Source organism: Eublepharis macularius, chromosome 13, assembly GCF_028583425.1.
Source record: "Eublepharis macularius isolate TG4126 chromosome 13, MPM_Emac_v1.0, whole genome shotgun sequence".
NCBI classification, from domain to species: Eukaryota; Metazoa; Chordata; class Lepidosauria; order Squamata; family Eublepharidae; genus Eublepharis; species Eublepharis macularius.
This window is the reverse complement of record NC_072802.1, coordinates 14,132,513-14,149,144: the sequence shown is the minus strand read 5'-3', so window position 1 is coordinate 14,149,144 and position 16,632 is coordinate 14,132,513. Positions and strand designations below refer to the sequence as shown.

Here is a 16,632-nt window from a genome sequence, read left to right as displayed (position 1 = left end):
GTTCCCCAACGCGGGCAAGACCAATCTTTTATACTGAACAATTTCCTTCAAAGATCCTCTCCAGTCATGGATTCAAAACCAAAACGAAGGGCAGCCATTTTTGATTAGATAATAAGCTTTACTGCCTGTCTCTAATGGCAGAGAGCAGGAGACACTGTCACATTGAGTCAGATTTACCTTTTGTACAGGCGACGGGGAAGCAGAATTAAAATCTAATGCTAAATAATCAAGGCTGAACTTCTTTGGCCACTGGAAAGCCCCATTGCATGGAGATGTCGCTTGCCGGTGCTCCTGTGGGGAAATCAGAATAATAATGATCATAAATAACATAAATTCCTCAAGTGTTTTAAAATCACTAAGCATTGCAGGAGATATATTAAAAAGACAACAGGAATGAACAAATCTCCTGGCCAGGTTACATTACAAAAAATAACAACTGGGAAAATAAAGCAGTTGGGAGGGAACCTGAGAGACAAAAAACCAAGAAAATCTGTCCAGGACTGGAATCAGCCTGGTTCCTTACTAGGCCACTCAGCAAAGACTGAAGTCTTCTTCTAGCCAAAGAGCGTTCACTCCCCGTGGCGGGCTTGTGCCAGCTGCTCCCATGACTGGCAGGCACCGAGAGCTCAGAACGTTCAAATGAACAGCAGAAGGAGAAAAACTGATGGTTGAAGAGAAAAGTGAGGTGTGTTTTGTTCCTGAGTGTATGCAAATGCCTTTGGAAGATGGAATTCCAGAGAAGACGGCTTGTGGAGCAATGAGAAGGGAACCTGGCAGAAGAGTGACTGGCCACAGCATTTCCTGATGCTTTGAGCAGGCAGGGATAGACCTGGCCAAGCCTCCAGTCCTTCCTGGGGTGACTGAGTTGGGATCCCAAAGATTTACTTATTCCCTCACCCTGGCTTTGAGACGGCTACATATATTTTATTGTTAACAGTGTTCTGTTGAAAATTCCCAGTTCTATCCTCTTGGCTCTCCCTGCCTTTCAATAAAAGCTGAGCTTTTAAAGTAGCAGTTCAGGCTTTGAAAGGGACACCCACAACTCTGTGACCAGCCTGCTGGCCCTTTGCAAGCTGAAAGGGATACTCTGACAGAAGCCCCTCCTGTTGAAGACAGGCTCCTTAGCCTGGAGGGAGGCTTCGAACTTTGCTGAGCAGCACGGAAAAATATAGGCTCGTACATTTCCAGTGATATTTGTTTTAAAGGGGCCCATGGAGATGAGGGTGAAAGGCTGAGGGACAAAGGATCCAGGTGGTCGGGGGCTGCCAAAGCCAGCAGGAGAGGCCACACATCTGGAACCAAGCCCTTGCTTTGCATGCAAAAGGTCACCAGTTCAATCCCTGGCAGAGCTGCTGTTGCATGGTGGTGAAGTGGCTGGGTTGCGAGTCAGCAGTCTGCTGGTTCAAATCCCACTACTGCCTTGAGCTCAGCGGGTGGCCTTGGGTCAGCCACTCCTCCCAGCCCCAGCTGTATTGTGGGGATGATAATAACACTAACGTATTCACTGCTCTGGGCGAGGCACTAATCTGTCTAGAAGAGCTGTAGATAAGTGCAGTTGTTGTTGTTATCATCTCCAGTTAAATGAACTCAAGTAGTAGATCTTGGGAAAGAATTTTATCTGCCAGAAAACCTGAAGCGCTCCTGTTAGGCAGAGTAAACAGTACCAAGGCTCACTGGACCAATGGTCTGACTGAGCATCATACATTAAAAAGGAGCTAAGGCTCAGCGGTGGAGCATCTGCTTTGTGCAGAATCATAAAATTATAGAATCATAGGGCTGGAAGGGACCTCCAGGGTCATCCAGTCCAACCCCCTCCACAATGCAGGAAGTTCACAAATATCTCCCCTCCACACTTGCCCAGTGACCCCTGCTCCATGACCAGAAGATGGCAAAATACTGTCAGGATCCCTAGCTAAACTGGCCTGGGGGAAATTGCTTCCTGATCCCAAGGTGGCGATCGGACTTACCCTGGGCATGTAAGAAGGGGCCACAAGAACTAAGCCCTGATGTAGCCAGCCCCGGCACCAGGGTTACTGGCGCCCGAGGCCATCCTCACGCGTGTACACAGCGTGCGCATGCCCCCGGACTGCATGATGACGTCATCACACAGTGACGTCGGGGCATTGGCAGGCGGGTGGCTGGGGCGGTGTGAGGAGGCTGCCCACGCTCTGCACGCTGCCCCGGCCACCTGCTGTCCCTGGCCCGCGGCTGCTGCACCCACCCAGGGGTGTGTGGTGGTGGCGGTGGCGGTGCAAGGCTGGCCGGTGGCGGCGCTGTGCACGCCTCCGCCCCCGGCACCCCCTCCAGTGCCCCCTCTGGCCCCACGGTGCCCGCCTCACCGCCTCAACGGTGGCACCGGCCCTGGATGTAGCCTTTCCTGCCCTCCCTCTCATGATCTGCCAAGGTTCACAGAATCAGCATTGCTGTCAGATGGCCATCTAGGCTCTGCTTAAAAACCTCCAAAGAACGAGAGCCCACCACCTCCCGAGGAAGCCTGTTCCATAAGGGACTGCTGTAACTGTCAGGAAGTTCTTCCTAATGTTTAGCTGAAAACTCTTTTGATTTAATTTCAACCCATTGGTTCTGGTCACACCTGTACATGTCCCAGGCTCGATCTCTGGTGCCTCCACTCAAGGGATCGCAGATAGCACAATGCAAATGCCAAACCAACAGGGCAACCGTTTATTTTGTGAGCATCCCTACTCTGGCATTTTCAATCTGTGAAACATTTTACCAACTTTTACAAGACCTCCACCCAGTGAGTCACTCCCATTCCCCAAATGACAAAAAGAAGAAATACAGAATGAGAAAAAGCCCTGAGTAGTGGCAGCATTTCCATTCACTGTGTCCTTTTTGCAGAAGTTTCCACCTTGCAGCAAACTGCAAGTTGGGAGCGTTTAGAAGCCAAGTCAACTTTTGATAAATTTGCCACCTTGAGTACACTGGCAAAAGCTTTACAGCAGCTATTTGCTAAAGACAGCAGGGGCTACCATTTATAATAACAATAATAACAACAACATTCAATTTATATACTGCCATTCAGGACAACTTAACATCCACTCAGAGTGTTTTACAAAGTATGTTAATTTTATCCCCACAACAATCACCCTGTGAGGTGGGTGGGGCTGAGAGAGCTCTGAGAGAGCTGTGACTGACCCAAAGTCACCCAGCTGGCTTCAAGTGGAGGAGTGAGGAATCAAACCCGGTTCTCCAGATTAGAGTCTGGCCACTCTTAATTACTACACTAAACTATACCATGTCCTATTATGAGTCTATCCAAATCCTGTATGCACTGGAAGGGAGCCTTGGACTGGTTTGTGTGATCCTTCCTTCCCCCTCATGCCACAAGTTAGTTGGTTTGCGGTGGTAAACTGGGCCATTAAATCCACTATAAGTATATGGTTTTGCATATGCAAACTGGCAAGAAACCTAGTTTACAGAGCAAACACAAGCCACAATTTGTCAGCTGGCATGAAAAAAAATCAGGGAGTAACTGATCAGGTTGCAGTATGCAAGGCATACAGCCTGTCCTAACAGCAAGGTAGAAATTCTTTGCAGTCTCAGTCTTTCACCCAAGGCTGGTTCAAGGTAGTATGCCAGCCTAAACAAAATACATCCATTACCCCGTCTTCACCTCCAGCAACAGGCTCCAAGCCATTAGTGGCGAGGGTCCAGGAGGGCATCCAGTTACCTGCTGTGTTGCTGATGGCTAGGAGCAGGGCTTTTTTTCAGCTGGAACGCGGTGGAACGGAGTTCTGGCACTTCTTGAAAATGGTCACATGGCTGGTGGCCCCGCCCCCTGATCTCCAGACAGAGGGGAGTTGAGATTGCCCTATGTGCCGCTGGCGCAGAGGGCAATCTCAACTCCCCTCTGTCTGGAGATCAGGGGGCGGGGCCACCAGCCATGTGACCATTTTCTCCGAGGGCAACCCACTGAGTCCCACCACCTCTTTCCCCAGGAAAAAAAGCCCTGGCTGGGAGTAAACTGACCCTCCACAGGACATCAGTGCTCCCCTCACTGTGCCACCCCAAGCAGTCGTCTGAGCAGCTTGGCTGGAAAACCAGCCGTGCTTTTAGCAGCAAACCATGATTTGCCACTGCATCTGAGTTAAGGAAAAGTCGTATTAAAGAACCCAAGAAAGACCAGCAGGAATAAAGCTCAGATCTTCTGCAGGACAATCGTTCCCTTTCTGCCCCTTTTTTTCCCTGGGACCCACTGCAAAGGTACAGAGGTGAAGATTCTCGATTGCCTCCCTGCCGTCCCCATCTCTTCTCCTGTCCTTGCGCCCTGTCTTGCTTGCTTGGCAACTCAGTTCGTGCCCTGCCAGCTTCCAGCTTCCCTTGGCTTCACTCCAACCATCATTCTTTCGAGTTGTGCTCCTTCCCCAACCCCCCCCCCCCTTGAAGAAAGCCTGCCCTGTGGACCATCTGGCACGAAACAGGAGGGAGAAGAGGGAAAGAGCATCTTCAGTGTTTAGTGTGTTCCTAGGAGATTCTGTAGAGGCCTTGTCTAAAATGGTAGCCCAACTTGGATCCTTGCCTTTAATGGATTGTCATGTAAATAGGCCTGATCCTTGTGACTGATTGGGAAAGCGCCACTGACATTTGTGTAAAACAGCTGAGTCCTAGCAAAGGGAGGGGAAAGGACGTCCCTTATCGTCCCGTAAATCAGGCCCTGTGTATTCACCCCTTTTCTTTCCCTCTAGGAGGGCAAAGGGAAGACCTGCCATACATTTTGGACTTCTGAGCCTTCCGTTCACGTGATTCATCACAAGAGAGGAGAGGAGAGCAATAGGAAAATGATTACCATTTGAATGTAGCTTTCTTCCTCTTCTCCGGAAATTGAACTGGCAAAGATCCTGGCTGAATTAATGCAGTCTCTTTCTGGAGAGATAAAGCTTGTTCGATTGCTGGTGGGGAGAAGGGAAAAAACAGAGACACAAACACAGAAATAGTCAAGGAAGAGTTTCTGCAGATGTTCTGAAGCAGAGCCAAAGCCTAACAAACGGCCAAGCTAGAAGTGACGAATTGCACTTGAACGGCAAGTGAACAGACTCACATGTATTCCTCCCTGTTCACTTGCACTCCACTTGCACTCCACTCGATCACGTAGGGAGGAATACACGCGAGTCTGTTCACTTGCCATTCAAGTGTAATTCGTCACTTCTAGCTTGGCCTGAGTGGGGAATAAACCTGACCAGAGCGCAGCTCCATTAGGGCAGCTGTCTCAACTACAAAGTAGATTCCGTCCCCATTACTGTCACTTGGGTGGATTATTCATTTCTGCTGTTGAAGCTGATAGGATTGTTTAAAAATGCCAGCTACAGAACTAGGGGAAAGCAGTGGACATCAAAGAACTGTCAGGTAAGGAAAGCAGACATCCATCACATCTGGGGCCTGTGCACTCACTTGCTCGTGGGGCTACCGAAATTTTAGAGATGAGGATAAGTTAATTAGCTCTGGCGGCTGCATTCCCGGCACTTGCAATATCCTGTACAAAACGACATTCAGCACATGGGAGAGGTCGGCTACTTGGCTGCTTTGAAAGGAAGGGGGAGAACAGTTGCCAAGTCCACTGCCAGATACTGACCACATTCCTTTTTTCAAACTTCCTTGGATCTGCCTCTGAATATTCTTCAAAAGCTTCCACTGGGGCAAAACACAGCAGCAAGACTGCAGGGGCTGCGGACTGCTACGAATGTTTTGTCAATGCTTGAAAGAGCTATAGCAGTTGCCAGCTTTCTGGGTGCAATTCCAAGTGCTGGTTATCATCTTTAAAAAGTTGTCTGGGACTAAAATAGTGAAAGGACCTATTGAAGCTATATGAGACTGCTTGTCAATTAAGATCCTCTTTGTGAGCCCCCAATCGCAGGGGTAAGGTAAGCTACAAAAGGAGGGCCTTCTCTGTGCTGGCACCTTTACTTTGGAACTCTGGGTCCACAGACGCCTGCCCAATGTCAAACTTGCTTAGCTTTAGATGCCAGGTCCTCACAAGCTTTTGGTTTTTAAAAATTTCTGTTTCCTGCCCTGCTTTTACTACTCTAGCTGTTAGAAGAAGAAGAAATAGCACTTCGGAATACTGGTTTTAGTGCTACAAGTTTTTAAGAGAGGAGTTTGAAGACTGGTGCTTTTATTAATGTATCATTGCTTAATCTTTTAACTCATTGTTTTAACGTCAAGGTTGGAAACTGCCGCAAAAGTCTATATGCAGAGAGTCAAAAGTATTCTGAATAAACAAACAACCACACTGCAAGCCATGAAAAAATTACTCCAAAGAAAAGCTGGCTACTTAGAAATAACTAGCATTCTTCAGTGAGTCCTTTTTCTAACGAACTAAAAATCATCTATGGTTTTGTAAAGTGGGCAGGTTTCGTAGAATCATAGAGTTGGAAGGGGCCTTACAGACCATCTAGTCCAGCCCCTTGCCCAATGCAGGAACAGCCTAAAGCACCCCCAACATGTATTCATACAGCCCCAAGATTGTGGTCACCTTTTTTGCTGCTGCATCACACTGACTGCTCATATTTAGCTTCCTATCCCCCCCCATCCCAAGAACTTGTTCACACATAGCCGTTCACACGTTTCCTCATATAGCTGATTCAGGCCTACATGACAAAACAGTAAACTTGTCCCAGCAGGGCTCTTTGGCCAGTGTGGACCATGGCAGCCAAGCACACCTGACAATTCCCTGTGACTGCGATGCAACAAATGAGTCTCAACAGGACATACTGACAAGAGCAGCAGCATCTGGGAGGAAAACAGTGCTTCTAACACTATGGTGGTGAATGCTGTCAAGTCATAGGGCCAAACTACAAGTGATGAATGACACCTGCCTAGTAAGTGAACAGACAAGTGTCATTTGTCACTTGTAGCTTGGCCCATAGTTGACTTATGGCAACCTCTGGTGAGGTTTTTATGGCAAGAGACTAACAAGTGGTTTGCCATTGCCCACCTCTGCAAAGCTGGTTTTTGTCAGAGGTCTCCCATCCAATTACTAACTAAGGCCAACCCTGCCTAGAGTCTCTCTACACAAAACATCTGACATGTGAAGAACTTGTGTCGGGAGATGCAATGTTAGCTGGGAAGGATAGTTTAAAAAGACAGAGCCAGCAGCAGGGCAAAGGCTTTGCTATTCACTGGAGCTGTGTGAAGGGGCTGTGGAATGCCAGAAGGGAAACTTCAGCCCATTATAACCTCTCCAGGTCCAAGCCCAGCTATGGAAGGCAGCTCCAGCCCATTTCCATTCCTTGCTGCCCTCTGGCTGCAATCCCACAGTTTTGGACTGGAGAAGTGAAATTGACAGAACCTTCCAGGAGGTGAAGATGAAATTAACAAATCCTCGGAGGAGCAATCTCTACTGGCTCTGTCTTTTTAAACTATGCTTCCCGGCTAACATTGCATCTCCCTACCCTTGAGGAACACGCGCCGAGGCATCTCATGTAGAGAGACTCTTCGTTTCTGAGATCTGACAAGATTGGACTTGCCTCAGCTATCCAGATCAGGGCTTCCAACCCAACGGCTATTAACTAATCTAGAAAGAAGGAATGAAGATAGAAAGCAATTGCCCTCACGAAAAGGACTGGAACGCAAGCCACCTCAGAAAAAGCCAAGTGTGTGAGGGTCAATATTTTTTAGCTGAAAAGCAGCTCTGGGAAATGACCAGTTTGAACTAAGGAATGGTGTGTGTATGGGGCGGGGGGGGGGGAGGTGCTGAACCCCCTCCCCTCCCCTCCCACCGTCTGTCTGCTCAAAATCATCCCCCCAAGCGGTTTTCCTCCTGCAGAAGAAATCAGAAAGAGACCCCATATGATTTCCTCCGCGGGCAGGTGTTGAATTTGGGGTGGGGAAAACGGCAGGAAGGGAAAGAGTTAAGCAGTCCCTTCCCCCTGCTCTGCCATATTTCTTTGCCACCTTAGAGGCTGCTTTTCTTTGCTTTTCATTAAAAAAAACTGTGAAGAGATTGTTCATGTGTCTGCTGCAAAACATCTTATTTGGCCTTTTAAAATGGAGTCTTCACGCCAGTGCCTGTTTCTCCCAGGAAGGGCAAAATGCAGAGCTGAGGAAAGTTTTTTTTAAAAAACCATTCCAAGTGGATTAACCTCCCTTCACTTCCATCTCCCTCAAATTCTGAATGGCTCTGATGTAAACTACTGTTGTGGAAAACCACAATCGGCCACAAACCAATATATGTGAGAGGGAATCCAGTGGGAACATGCCAACCCAAGGCTCACCTACTTAAGAGTAAACTCTGGTTTCATGTTACCTGCAAACAAAACCAATGTGGTTCATGAATTTCAGTGACTCCTAGTAGGTAACAAACAATGAAATCCTAAGAAGAGTTACTCCAGTCTAAGCCTAACTCTTCATAGGATTGCACAGCAAATGTACAAAGGCCCCATATTGGGCAATCCTCAGAGAACAAGACTTGAGTACATCCTACTATATGTACTGGGGAACACTATACCGTGTTACTCGTGACTCACTCCTTATCCCTGTGGAAGCGCAGTATGCAGGGATAAGGAGTGAGTGTGGGGCAAAACGGTTTGCCCCACCGCTGCCTCCTTGGGGCCTCCAGAGGCCCGGAAGGGCCCAGTGCGGCTGTGGGAAGGCTCAGCGCGGTGGCGAAGCCCTCCCAAGGTCCTGCAGCGGCAGGAGGTGGGGCTCCCTGCTGCCTCCGCGGGACCTTGGGAGGGCCACACACAAGCCAAGTGGTAGCCAAGAGGCTGGAGGAGGAGGGAGCCCTCCATCTTCCATGATCCCCCCCTCCAACTGATGCCGTGGAGGGAGGCAAGGGGGAAGTGCTGCTAGGGCCCGTTGTATTCTCCCAAACAATGGGCTTTATTGCTAGTAGCATGATAAAGACCAACAAGATTCTCAGGGTATAACTTTTTGAGAGTCAAAGCTCAAAGTGAGCTTGATTCTTGCTGTTCTACTGCAGACCAAGATGGCTACCCACTTGAAGCCTTAGAGAACAAACTTTTGAACCACAGGAAAGGGCCATAGTTAAACTGACTTGTTAAAAAATGTATTCTGTCGTTTGGCTCTAAATCAGGCAAAGAATCTACAGAAGTGTTTCAACATTCATTCTCTGGCCATTTTCACACTGACAATAAGGAGGCCATTTTAAAATCAAGTGTCTGTCCCAGCCATGTATTTCATCACATCCAGGAAAAGAAATAAACAATTTAAGAATCACTTTGATTGATTGCCTTTACACTTGCAAGAGGTATAAAATGTAGGATTGCATTTGCAAGAGGTACAAAATGAGGCAAGCAATCTAGACGGAAAGGTGTTGCTGAAATCTCTCTCTTTAAAAAGCCAATTCAAGACTCAAATATAGAAACATCTTTTTCTAAAGGCCGGGACAAGTTCCATGGAATTCATATTGGAAGTCTGTTTATTCCTCATAGACTATTTCTTGAGGAATGAGAGAAGTTATTTACAGCTTTCCTGCTGGAAATTCAAATGCTTTAAAAAGGTGGCCTTGATAATTAAAACAAAATCCACATTGTCGAAGGCTTTCACGGCCGGAGAACGATGGTTGTTGTGGGTTTTCCGGGCTGTATAGCCGTAGTCTTGGCATTATAGTTCCTGATGTTTCGCCAGCAGCTGTGACTGGCATCTTCAGAGTCTACACCTCTGAAGATGCCAGTCACAGCTGCTGGAGAAACATCAGGAACTACAATGCCAAGACCTTGGCTATACAGCCTGGAAAATCCACAACAACCAAAATCCACATTGCTCTATGACATTCAGCATTTATTGGCAAAGATCTCACCAAACCAGCGTAATAAAATCAATGGATCAAAGATTCCTGTTGCTTCAAAAGGTTTTGACTGATGTTTTTCTTCAGCAGCCATAATAAAAAGGTGACAAAGTCTAAAATGACGTCATCTGGCGATGTCCAGAGCAACTTGCCAATAATTTCTTTCTCTCCGCAACCAAAAATGCAAACATCTGTTTTCAAGATTTTGCAGATTTTGAAACAATCAGAGCAAGCAGAATGGCTAGGAATTTAAAACAATGATTTAACATGTCCTCAGTTTAAATCATCACCTTGAGATCAACATGGCCTTTCATCTTAAGTGTCCCAGGCTGCTTCAACAGTGGGCGATTTCCCCGTCTTTCTTTTCTGTCCTGCCACTGATTTTAAAAAGTGTCAAAAAGCGCTTCAGTGGTGATGGGGAAATGGTTAGTGTGAGGCGACAAGTGGCAGGGAAGTTTAGAAATCTACACCCTCCTGCCTACATTCCAGATCTGGGGAAATAAGTTTTGACTCTCATCTTTTTGGAAAACTTGGAGACAGACAGGTTTGGGAAACCACTAAGAGCCAAGCTACACGTGATGAATCACACTTGCCTGGCATGTGAACAGACTCACATGTATTCCTCCCTGTTCACTTGTCATTCACTTGTGCTCCACTCGATCAAGTAGAGCGCAAGTGGATGGCAAGTGAACAGGGAGGAATACACGTGAGTCTGTTCACATGCCAGGCAAGTGTGATTCATCACGTGTAGCTTGGCTCTTAGTGTAACTTGCCCTGCCTGAACTGGATAGTCCAGGCAAGCCCGATCTCATGAGATCTCGAAAGCTAAGCAGGGTCAGCCTTGGTTAGCAGTTGGATAGGAGACCTCCAAAGAAGACTAGTGCTGCAGAGGCAGGCAAAGGCAAACCACCTCTGTTAGTGTCTTGCCTTGAACCCCCCTCCCCCAGCAGGGGTCGCCGCAAGTCAGCTATGACTTGAGGGCACCCTCCACCACCAACGTGACAGAAGGAGCACAGGCAGAGGATGAAGTTGTGTGGATTCTCCGAGAAACCCCACTCGGGCTAGAGAGTCAGATCCTCTGTTAGGAAGCATCCCCAGAACGTTTAAACAACCAGCTCAGTAATGTCCAAAGCTGCCGGTCAGCACAACTTCTGCAACCATCTTCCCTGCTCAAGGGTCACCAGCTAAAAAAATCAGTCAGGAAACTTACTAAGGCACAGTCCACGTTCTGGTCAAGGCAGCGTGTTCCCTGATGGTGGAGAGGTTTCGCAGATCCAGCGGAGGCGGTCGTGCTGGACAACAGGAAGAAGGAGAGGAGGGAAAGACTGCTTACTTCAGTGCTGGTGCAGAAAGGAAGACATTCTGGCGTTCGGGAAGAGTTCCGAGGGCCAGGCTGGTACTTTACATTCAGCTCAGAATCATTGTAAAGGACACTTCGCATATTACAAAATCCCTGCAAAGCTCCTTCTGTGTAGGCAATCGTGTGACTCTCACATATATGTGACGATCCGTACATGGTGTACACAGGACTTCTTATACTGAAGTAGCTTGTGATAGTGATCAGTGAGCAAAGCAGTCATGACTCATTTCCCAATTCCTGAATTCTTGCTCAGGACTCATCTAAGAGCCAAAACACACGTTAAGGAATACCTAGGTTCAGCACGTGTTCTCTTACCTCAAGGTTTGCCGGGATCTGTAGGCGTCCTGGAAGCTTAAAGTAGGCGTCCTGGAAGCTTAAGGATCTGTAGGGGTCCTGGAAGCTTAAAGTCCTGGAAGCTTAAAGGATCTGTAAGCGTCCTGGAAGCTTAAAGGCGTCCTGGAAGCTTAAAGCTTAAAATACAGGCGCCTGTATTTCCCTTCCCCTTTTTGCTGCTCTGTAAATGCTAAACTTTAAGCTTCCAGGACTCCTACAGATCCCGGCAAACCTTGAGGTAAGAGAACACGTGCTGAACCTAGGTATTTCTTAACGTGTGTTTTGGCTCTGAGAGTCTCTCTACATGAGACATCTGACACGTGAAGAACAATGTCAGGAGTTGCAATATTAGCCAGAAGGGTAGTTTAAAAAGACAGAGCCAACGGCAGGGCAAAGGCTTTGCTATACACTGGAGCTGTGTGAAGGGGCTGTGAAATGCCAGGAGGGAAATTTCAGCCCATTATAACTCCTCCAGGTCCAAGCCTGGCTCTGGAAGGCAGCTCCAGCCCATTTCCATTCCTCACTGCTCACTGGTTGCAACACCACAGTTTTAGTCTGGAAAAATGAAATTGACAGCTTCGGGGAGGTGAAGATGAAATTAACAAACCTTCTGAGGAGCGATCGCTGCTGGCTCTGTTTTTTTAGACTATGTTTCCTGGCTAACATTGTGTCTTTCTACACTTGACAACCGCGCGCCAAGGCGTCTTGTGCAGAGAGACTCTGAACTGGAAATGAAATCTCTGAGCTCCGTTGGCCTCAATGCCCATTTACTGGCATTGTGTCAACAACCCCACCGAGGCTCCCAAATCTGCTCATGGATCCACCCTTATGTAAAAACCACTTACGTTTCCGACGAGGCTTGAGATCCCGGTTCACTGGGGGCGGCTCCAGATCTGTTGGGAGTTCTGGCAGAGGGCTGGAGCGTTTTTCAGCGCTGACTGAAGGGAAAGTAAATGTAGCTGAGCCCGGGCTCATGGGAATGTAGCCATCGGGGGTGCAATCTGATCCTGCGATGGGTGGGGAGGCACTGGGGTGCATGGGCACGTAACTGTCCTCAGAACTGTCCGACAGGGAGGAGTAGAGCGGGCTAAACCGACATGGCTTCAGAAACAAGAAAGAACAAGAAGAGAGGCGCAGTCAAAAGGATGGCTCCAAATCTGAGGTCAGAAGCTCAGATGTTGTTTCTTTGGGTTTATGCAGAGATCTTTCAGCTGCTTAGCCTCCAAAGGAGATTACTGTAACCCTCCTACTTTCCCCTGCTTCAAGAGGGGTTTTACTCCAGCTGTTTGTGTCTGAAGAACCACTGTCTCCCAGATGAACCTGCCTGTCCCCTAAAGACACTGACTTCCTTCTTGATGCTCCTATCTTCTGAGGTCAGCTGCCAACTACCAAAGACAGTGCCTTTTCTGTAGCGGCACCCTAATTAGATTGTCCTCCCCAAGGTCGTTTTCAAAAGATGGGGGGGAGGGAAGTAGAGTGACTCAGAGTCACCAAATGGACTTGATTACAAGCCTTGGGAATATGCAGGGGGAACCAGACTTGTTGAGCAGGCTTCAGGTAGAAAAGCATTTATTTTTTTAAAAATCAGAAATAATGGAAAACAAAACGGGAGGATACAGCCACTGAACTGTCAAGGTAAGGAGAAAATCGTCCTGTTCCGCTAACTGAACAGCTGAACTCAAACGGCTGACCAGAACTACCAATTCGTTCCCTGCACTCACATTCTGACTCATTAAAACAACACTTGAAATAATAAGCCGAGATACACCTTCATAAACCCATTGGCTAAGTCAATGGACTAAGAAGGGTGTAACTCTGTGGAAGATTGCAGACCTGAGGAACGAGGCTAAAGAGGAAAAAAAGAGAGTCGTTCAGAAGGTTTTTTTAGCATTATGACTACAAGCTGGAGATCTGCAAGGAATTGTAGAGGGGAGGGCGAAGAATCTGGAATTCTTTCCCCTCTAAAATTCAGTACAGTTTCAATACAGAACAGGCTAATTCCCGCCCTTGTTTTTTCTCTTACTAACTTCCAACCATTCTGTGCCTTTTGGCAGTTTCTTCTTCCTTTGTTTAATTTTAGCAAGCCATATTTTTCAACGTACCTGGGCAGTTCTTCCCAAGTATATGTAAATCCCTGTCTTGTTTATTAATGGTCCTGTCGTACTACTTTCATGAATGTAACCTCTTTGTCATTTCTTTCTTTCTTTAGGATACTTCTACGCTGCCTCTTCAGAGGTCTGTTGAGGCAACTTACAATTAAAAAGCTACAATATTTAAAAAAAAACCCTCTAGCTATTAGAAACAAGTGTTTGGTCAGAAGCAGCATAAAAAACTATTAATAAAACGGAAAGAATGGTGAGTAATTCAAGATTTGGGGTGCAGATCAGATAAGGTTGCAAGTATGGCCTTAATTATTCCTTCTCTTCTTACAGAATGCAACCCTACAACGGAGGAGGGGGGAACTGTGAATGCCATCCAAAGCTCCTGGAAGGAAGGACATGATTTAAAAAATGCAGCATGTGTGTTGCACAGTCACAACAAGCTTCCTCACTTTCTGAAGCAGCAGCACCCCTACCTTTCTAAGCACAGAAGCTGAGATACGGCAATGAAGAATCTGAGGCTGGAAAGATTATAAATCTAGTGATCTGCACATTTGCCGTTCTGCACATGAAAACTTCTCCAGAATTGAGAAAACTTCCATTTTCACAGTTCCATTTAAAGGGTATATCTCTAGGCCGTGCTGCTTTGTCATTTTTCACACACTGGGTTTTTATCCAGTATCTGTAAAATGAATGAAAATAAACCTATATGGGCTTATTAGATTGTCCACTGGTGATGAAAAAAAGCTTTCCTTCTGCACTGTGATGCACCAGCAACATTCATAAGTGGTGCACTGAAGAATCAGAGGCGTGCTTTGCATCTTGCCAAGGCTTCTGGCACGTTGGGGCAGGACTTTCAAATGGGCTGGCATCAGTGGTTGGCACAGCAGAGCAGCGGCTGGCCCTGGCAGAGCAGACCAGTGATTGGGGCACTCGATGGTGTTCCCTGTTCTAAACAGGAGAAATTCTCAGAAGCAACCAGCTCAACATGACTTCACAGGAACCCCCAAGTCCTGTTCCATTATCTATGGGACAAACTCCTCTCTCTCATGTTCTCCACTGTTCCAGATTCAGCGTTCCGGATGCCTAAGTCTGCAAACACCCCCCAAACTTATATCGTCGAAGGCTTTCACGGATGGAGAACGATGGTTGTTGTGGATTTTCCGGGCTGTATTGCCATGGTCTTGGCATTGTAGTTCCTGATGTTTCACCAGCAGAAAATCCACAACAACCACCCCCAAAACTTGCTTTTTGAATTCGATATTCAGGGGGTCAAATCCAAAAGTTTCTGACTTGCATAGCTTTGGATGGCCAAAAAGGCAGGATCAAATCACAGATTGGGGGAAGACCACCCCCTCAAGGGTGCACCTTACATAGCAGAGGTTATTTTGCGGTGCAAGTTCCCCTCTTTATATAGCCAATGACTCAAGAGTCATTATGCTCAATAAAAGCCACATTATCCAAACCCGATTCCTTGCACGTCCCACCCTGATTCCAGAATTAGGAAGCTCCATGTCAGCGTACAGGTGTGCATTTTGTACCATCATTTATTCAGCCACATAATTAAATTAAACTACAAAGGGGAAACCCCACCAAGGACCTAACTGGAACGAACACTACATTCATCAAACGAAACACAATGAAGCTAATAAATAGGTGTTAATAAATATAAAGTGCTCCCTTGCTAATAATACAGCAACCATTTAATCATGAATACATCATAAATATCCACACCAAACTAGCGCGCAATATAAGTACAAAAGATAAAATATATAAGCATATCATGAAACAATTCAATCATTGACCAGGAAGTATAAATACAGTTGCAATGTTGTTTCTTCCTATTTTTTAATTTTTTTTCTTATTTTTACAGATACCTGTAAAAAAATTGTTTTTTAAATTCTTATTCTACAGGTACCTGTAAAAATAAGAAGAAACAACTTTGCAACTGTATTTATACTTCCTGGTCAATGACTGAATTGTTTCATGATATTTAATTGCTATACTTCACTGTGTATTGTTTGATGTTCATTCCCGTTAGGTCCTCGGTGGGGTTTCCCCTTTGTTTGTAGTTTGGTCTCATACCAAGGTTGTCTCTTTTTTCCCTATGTTGGCTGTTTTTATTGTGCAGTTTAAGTGTCAGGTTTCGCAATTTTACTTGGGAACTGTAGTTTTAAAAGAGCCACTGGATTGGATCATGGTGGAGAGAGAAGGATCCACTTTTTTTGTAAAACAAAGATTTGGGAGGGAGGGGTGGGGGGAAAGCAGCTTTTGGCTAGCTCCTTTAACTCCTTAGGTACTGAACTATACATCAGTCTCCCTACCCCTTCTGCAGATTTCATCCAAAGTGGGTGGGGAGGGAGAGATTCTGTGTAGTTCAGCAAATACTCTGGGTGGAATCTGCCAGATCTTAAAATAAAGAGGGTGGGGGAGACTGTGTAATTCAGCAACTAAGGAGTTAAGGGCACTAGAAAAAAAGCTTCCTTTCTTCTTGATTCCCCCCCCCCCCAACTCTTTGTTGTACAAAAAGAGTGAATCTTCTCTATCCAACAAGAGACAGAGTGCAAGGGAGCAAGTGGCGCGCGCTTACCCTCGCTGCTGCCAGTGCACTCCCCTTGCTCCCCTAAATGCACTCGGGAGCTGAGCACTCTGGCAGCGGAGAGAGGGAGCCGAGCAGACTAGACGAGACGCCTAGAGAAAGAATCTCTGCCAGGGAGAGGGGGGGGGGATTCTCTCCCTCTTCTCCCTGGAAGAGGTTCTTTCTCACTACATCTCTCGTCGAACCTTGCAGAAATTGCCAAGTGTCCTCCACGCATCAGGTGTCTCCTCTGTTTTGGCTCTCAACCAGTTCCCCAGATGAGGGAGGAATGGCATCAGACTCCCACAATGGTGGGTCAAAGTTTGGGGCTGCAACACGCTTCAACACCCCCCCCCCTTTTCCAGTAAGGTCTTGGGTGAGCCACAATCACAGAGGCTCTTCCTCTCTCTGGACAAATAAGTCTATCCCTGGCCATTAGCAAGAAAGCAGCACATCTCAGAATACTACGTGCAGGGGGGATGCACAGAGCTATAAG

General features: G+C 46.9%; 1 protein-coding gene across 1 annotated transcript in view; it reads right to left on the bottom strand.

Annotated features, from left to right (window-relative positions):
• The window catches only part of GAB3 (GRB2 associated binding protein 3), a 110,475-nt gene that overhangs the window by 4,571 nt on the left and 89,272 nt on the right, over positions 1-16,632 (bottom strand). The window contains exons 6-9 of the mRNA XM_054996911.1: positions 12,305-12,560; positions 10,977-11,058; positions 4,808-4,910; positions 178-291 (exon numbers count right to left, since the gene is read on the bottom strand). Coding sequence (XP_054852886.1) covers positions 178-291; positions 4,808-4,910; positions 10,977-11,058; positions 12,305-12,560 — 555 coding nt within the window. The remainder of the gene's footprint in view (positions 1-177; positions 292-4,807; positions 4,911-10,976; positions 11,059-12,304; positions 12,561-16,632) is intronic.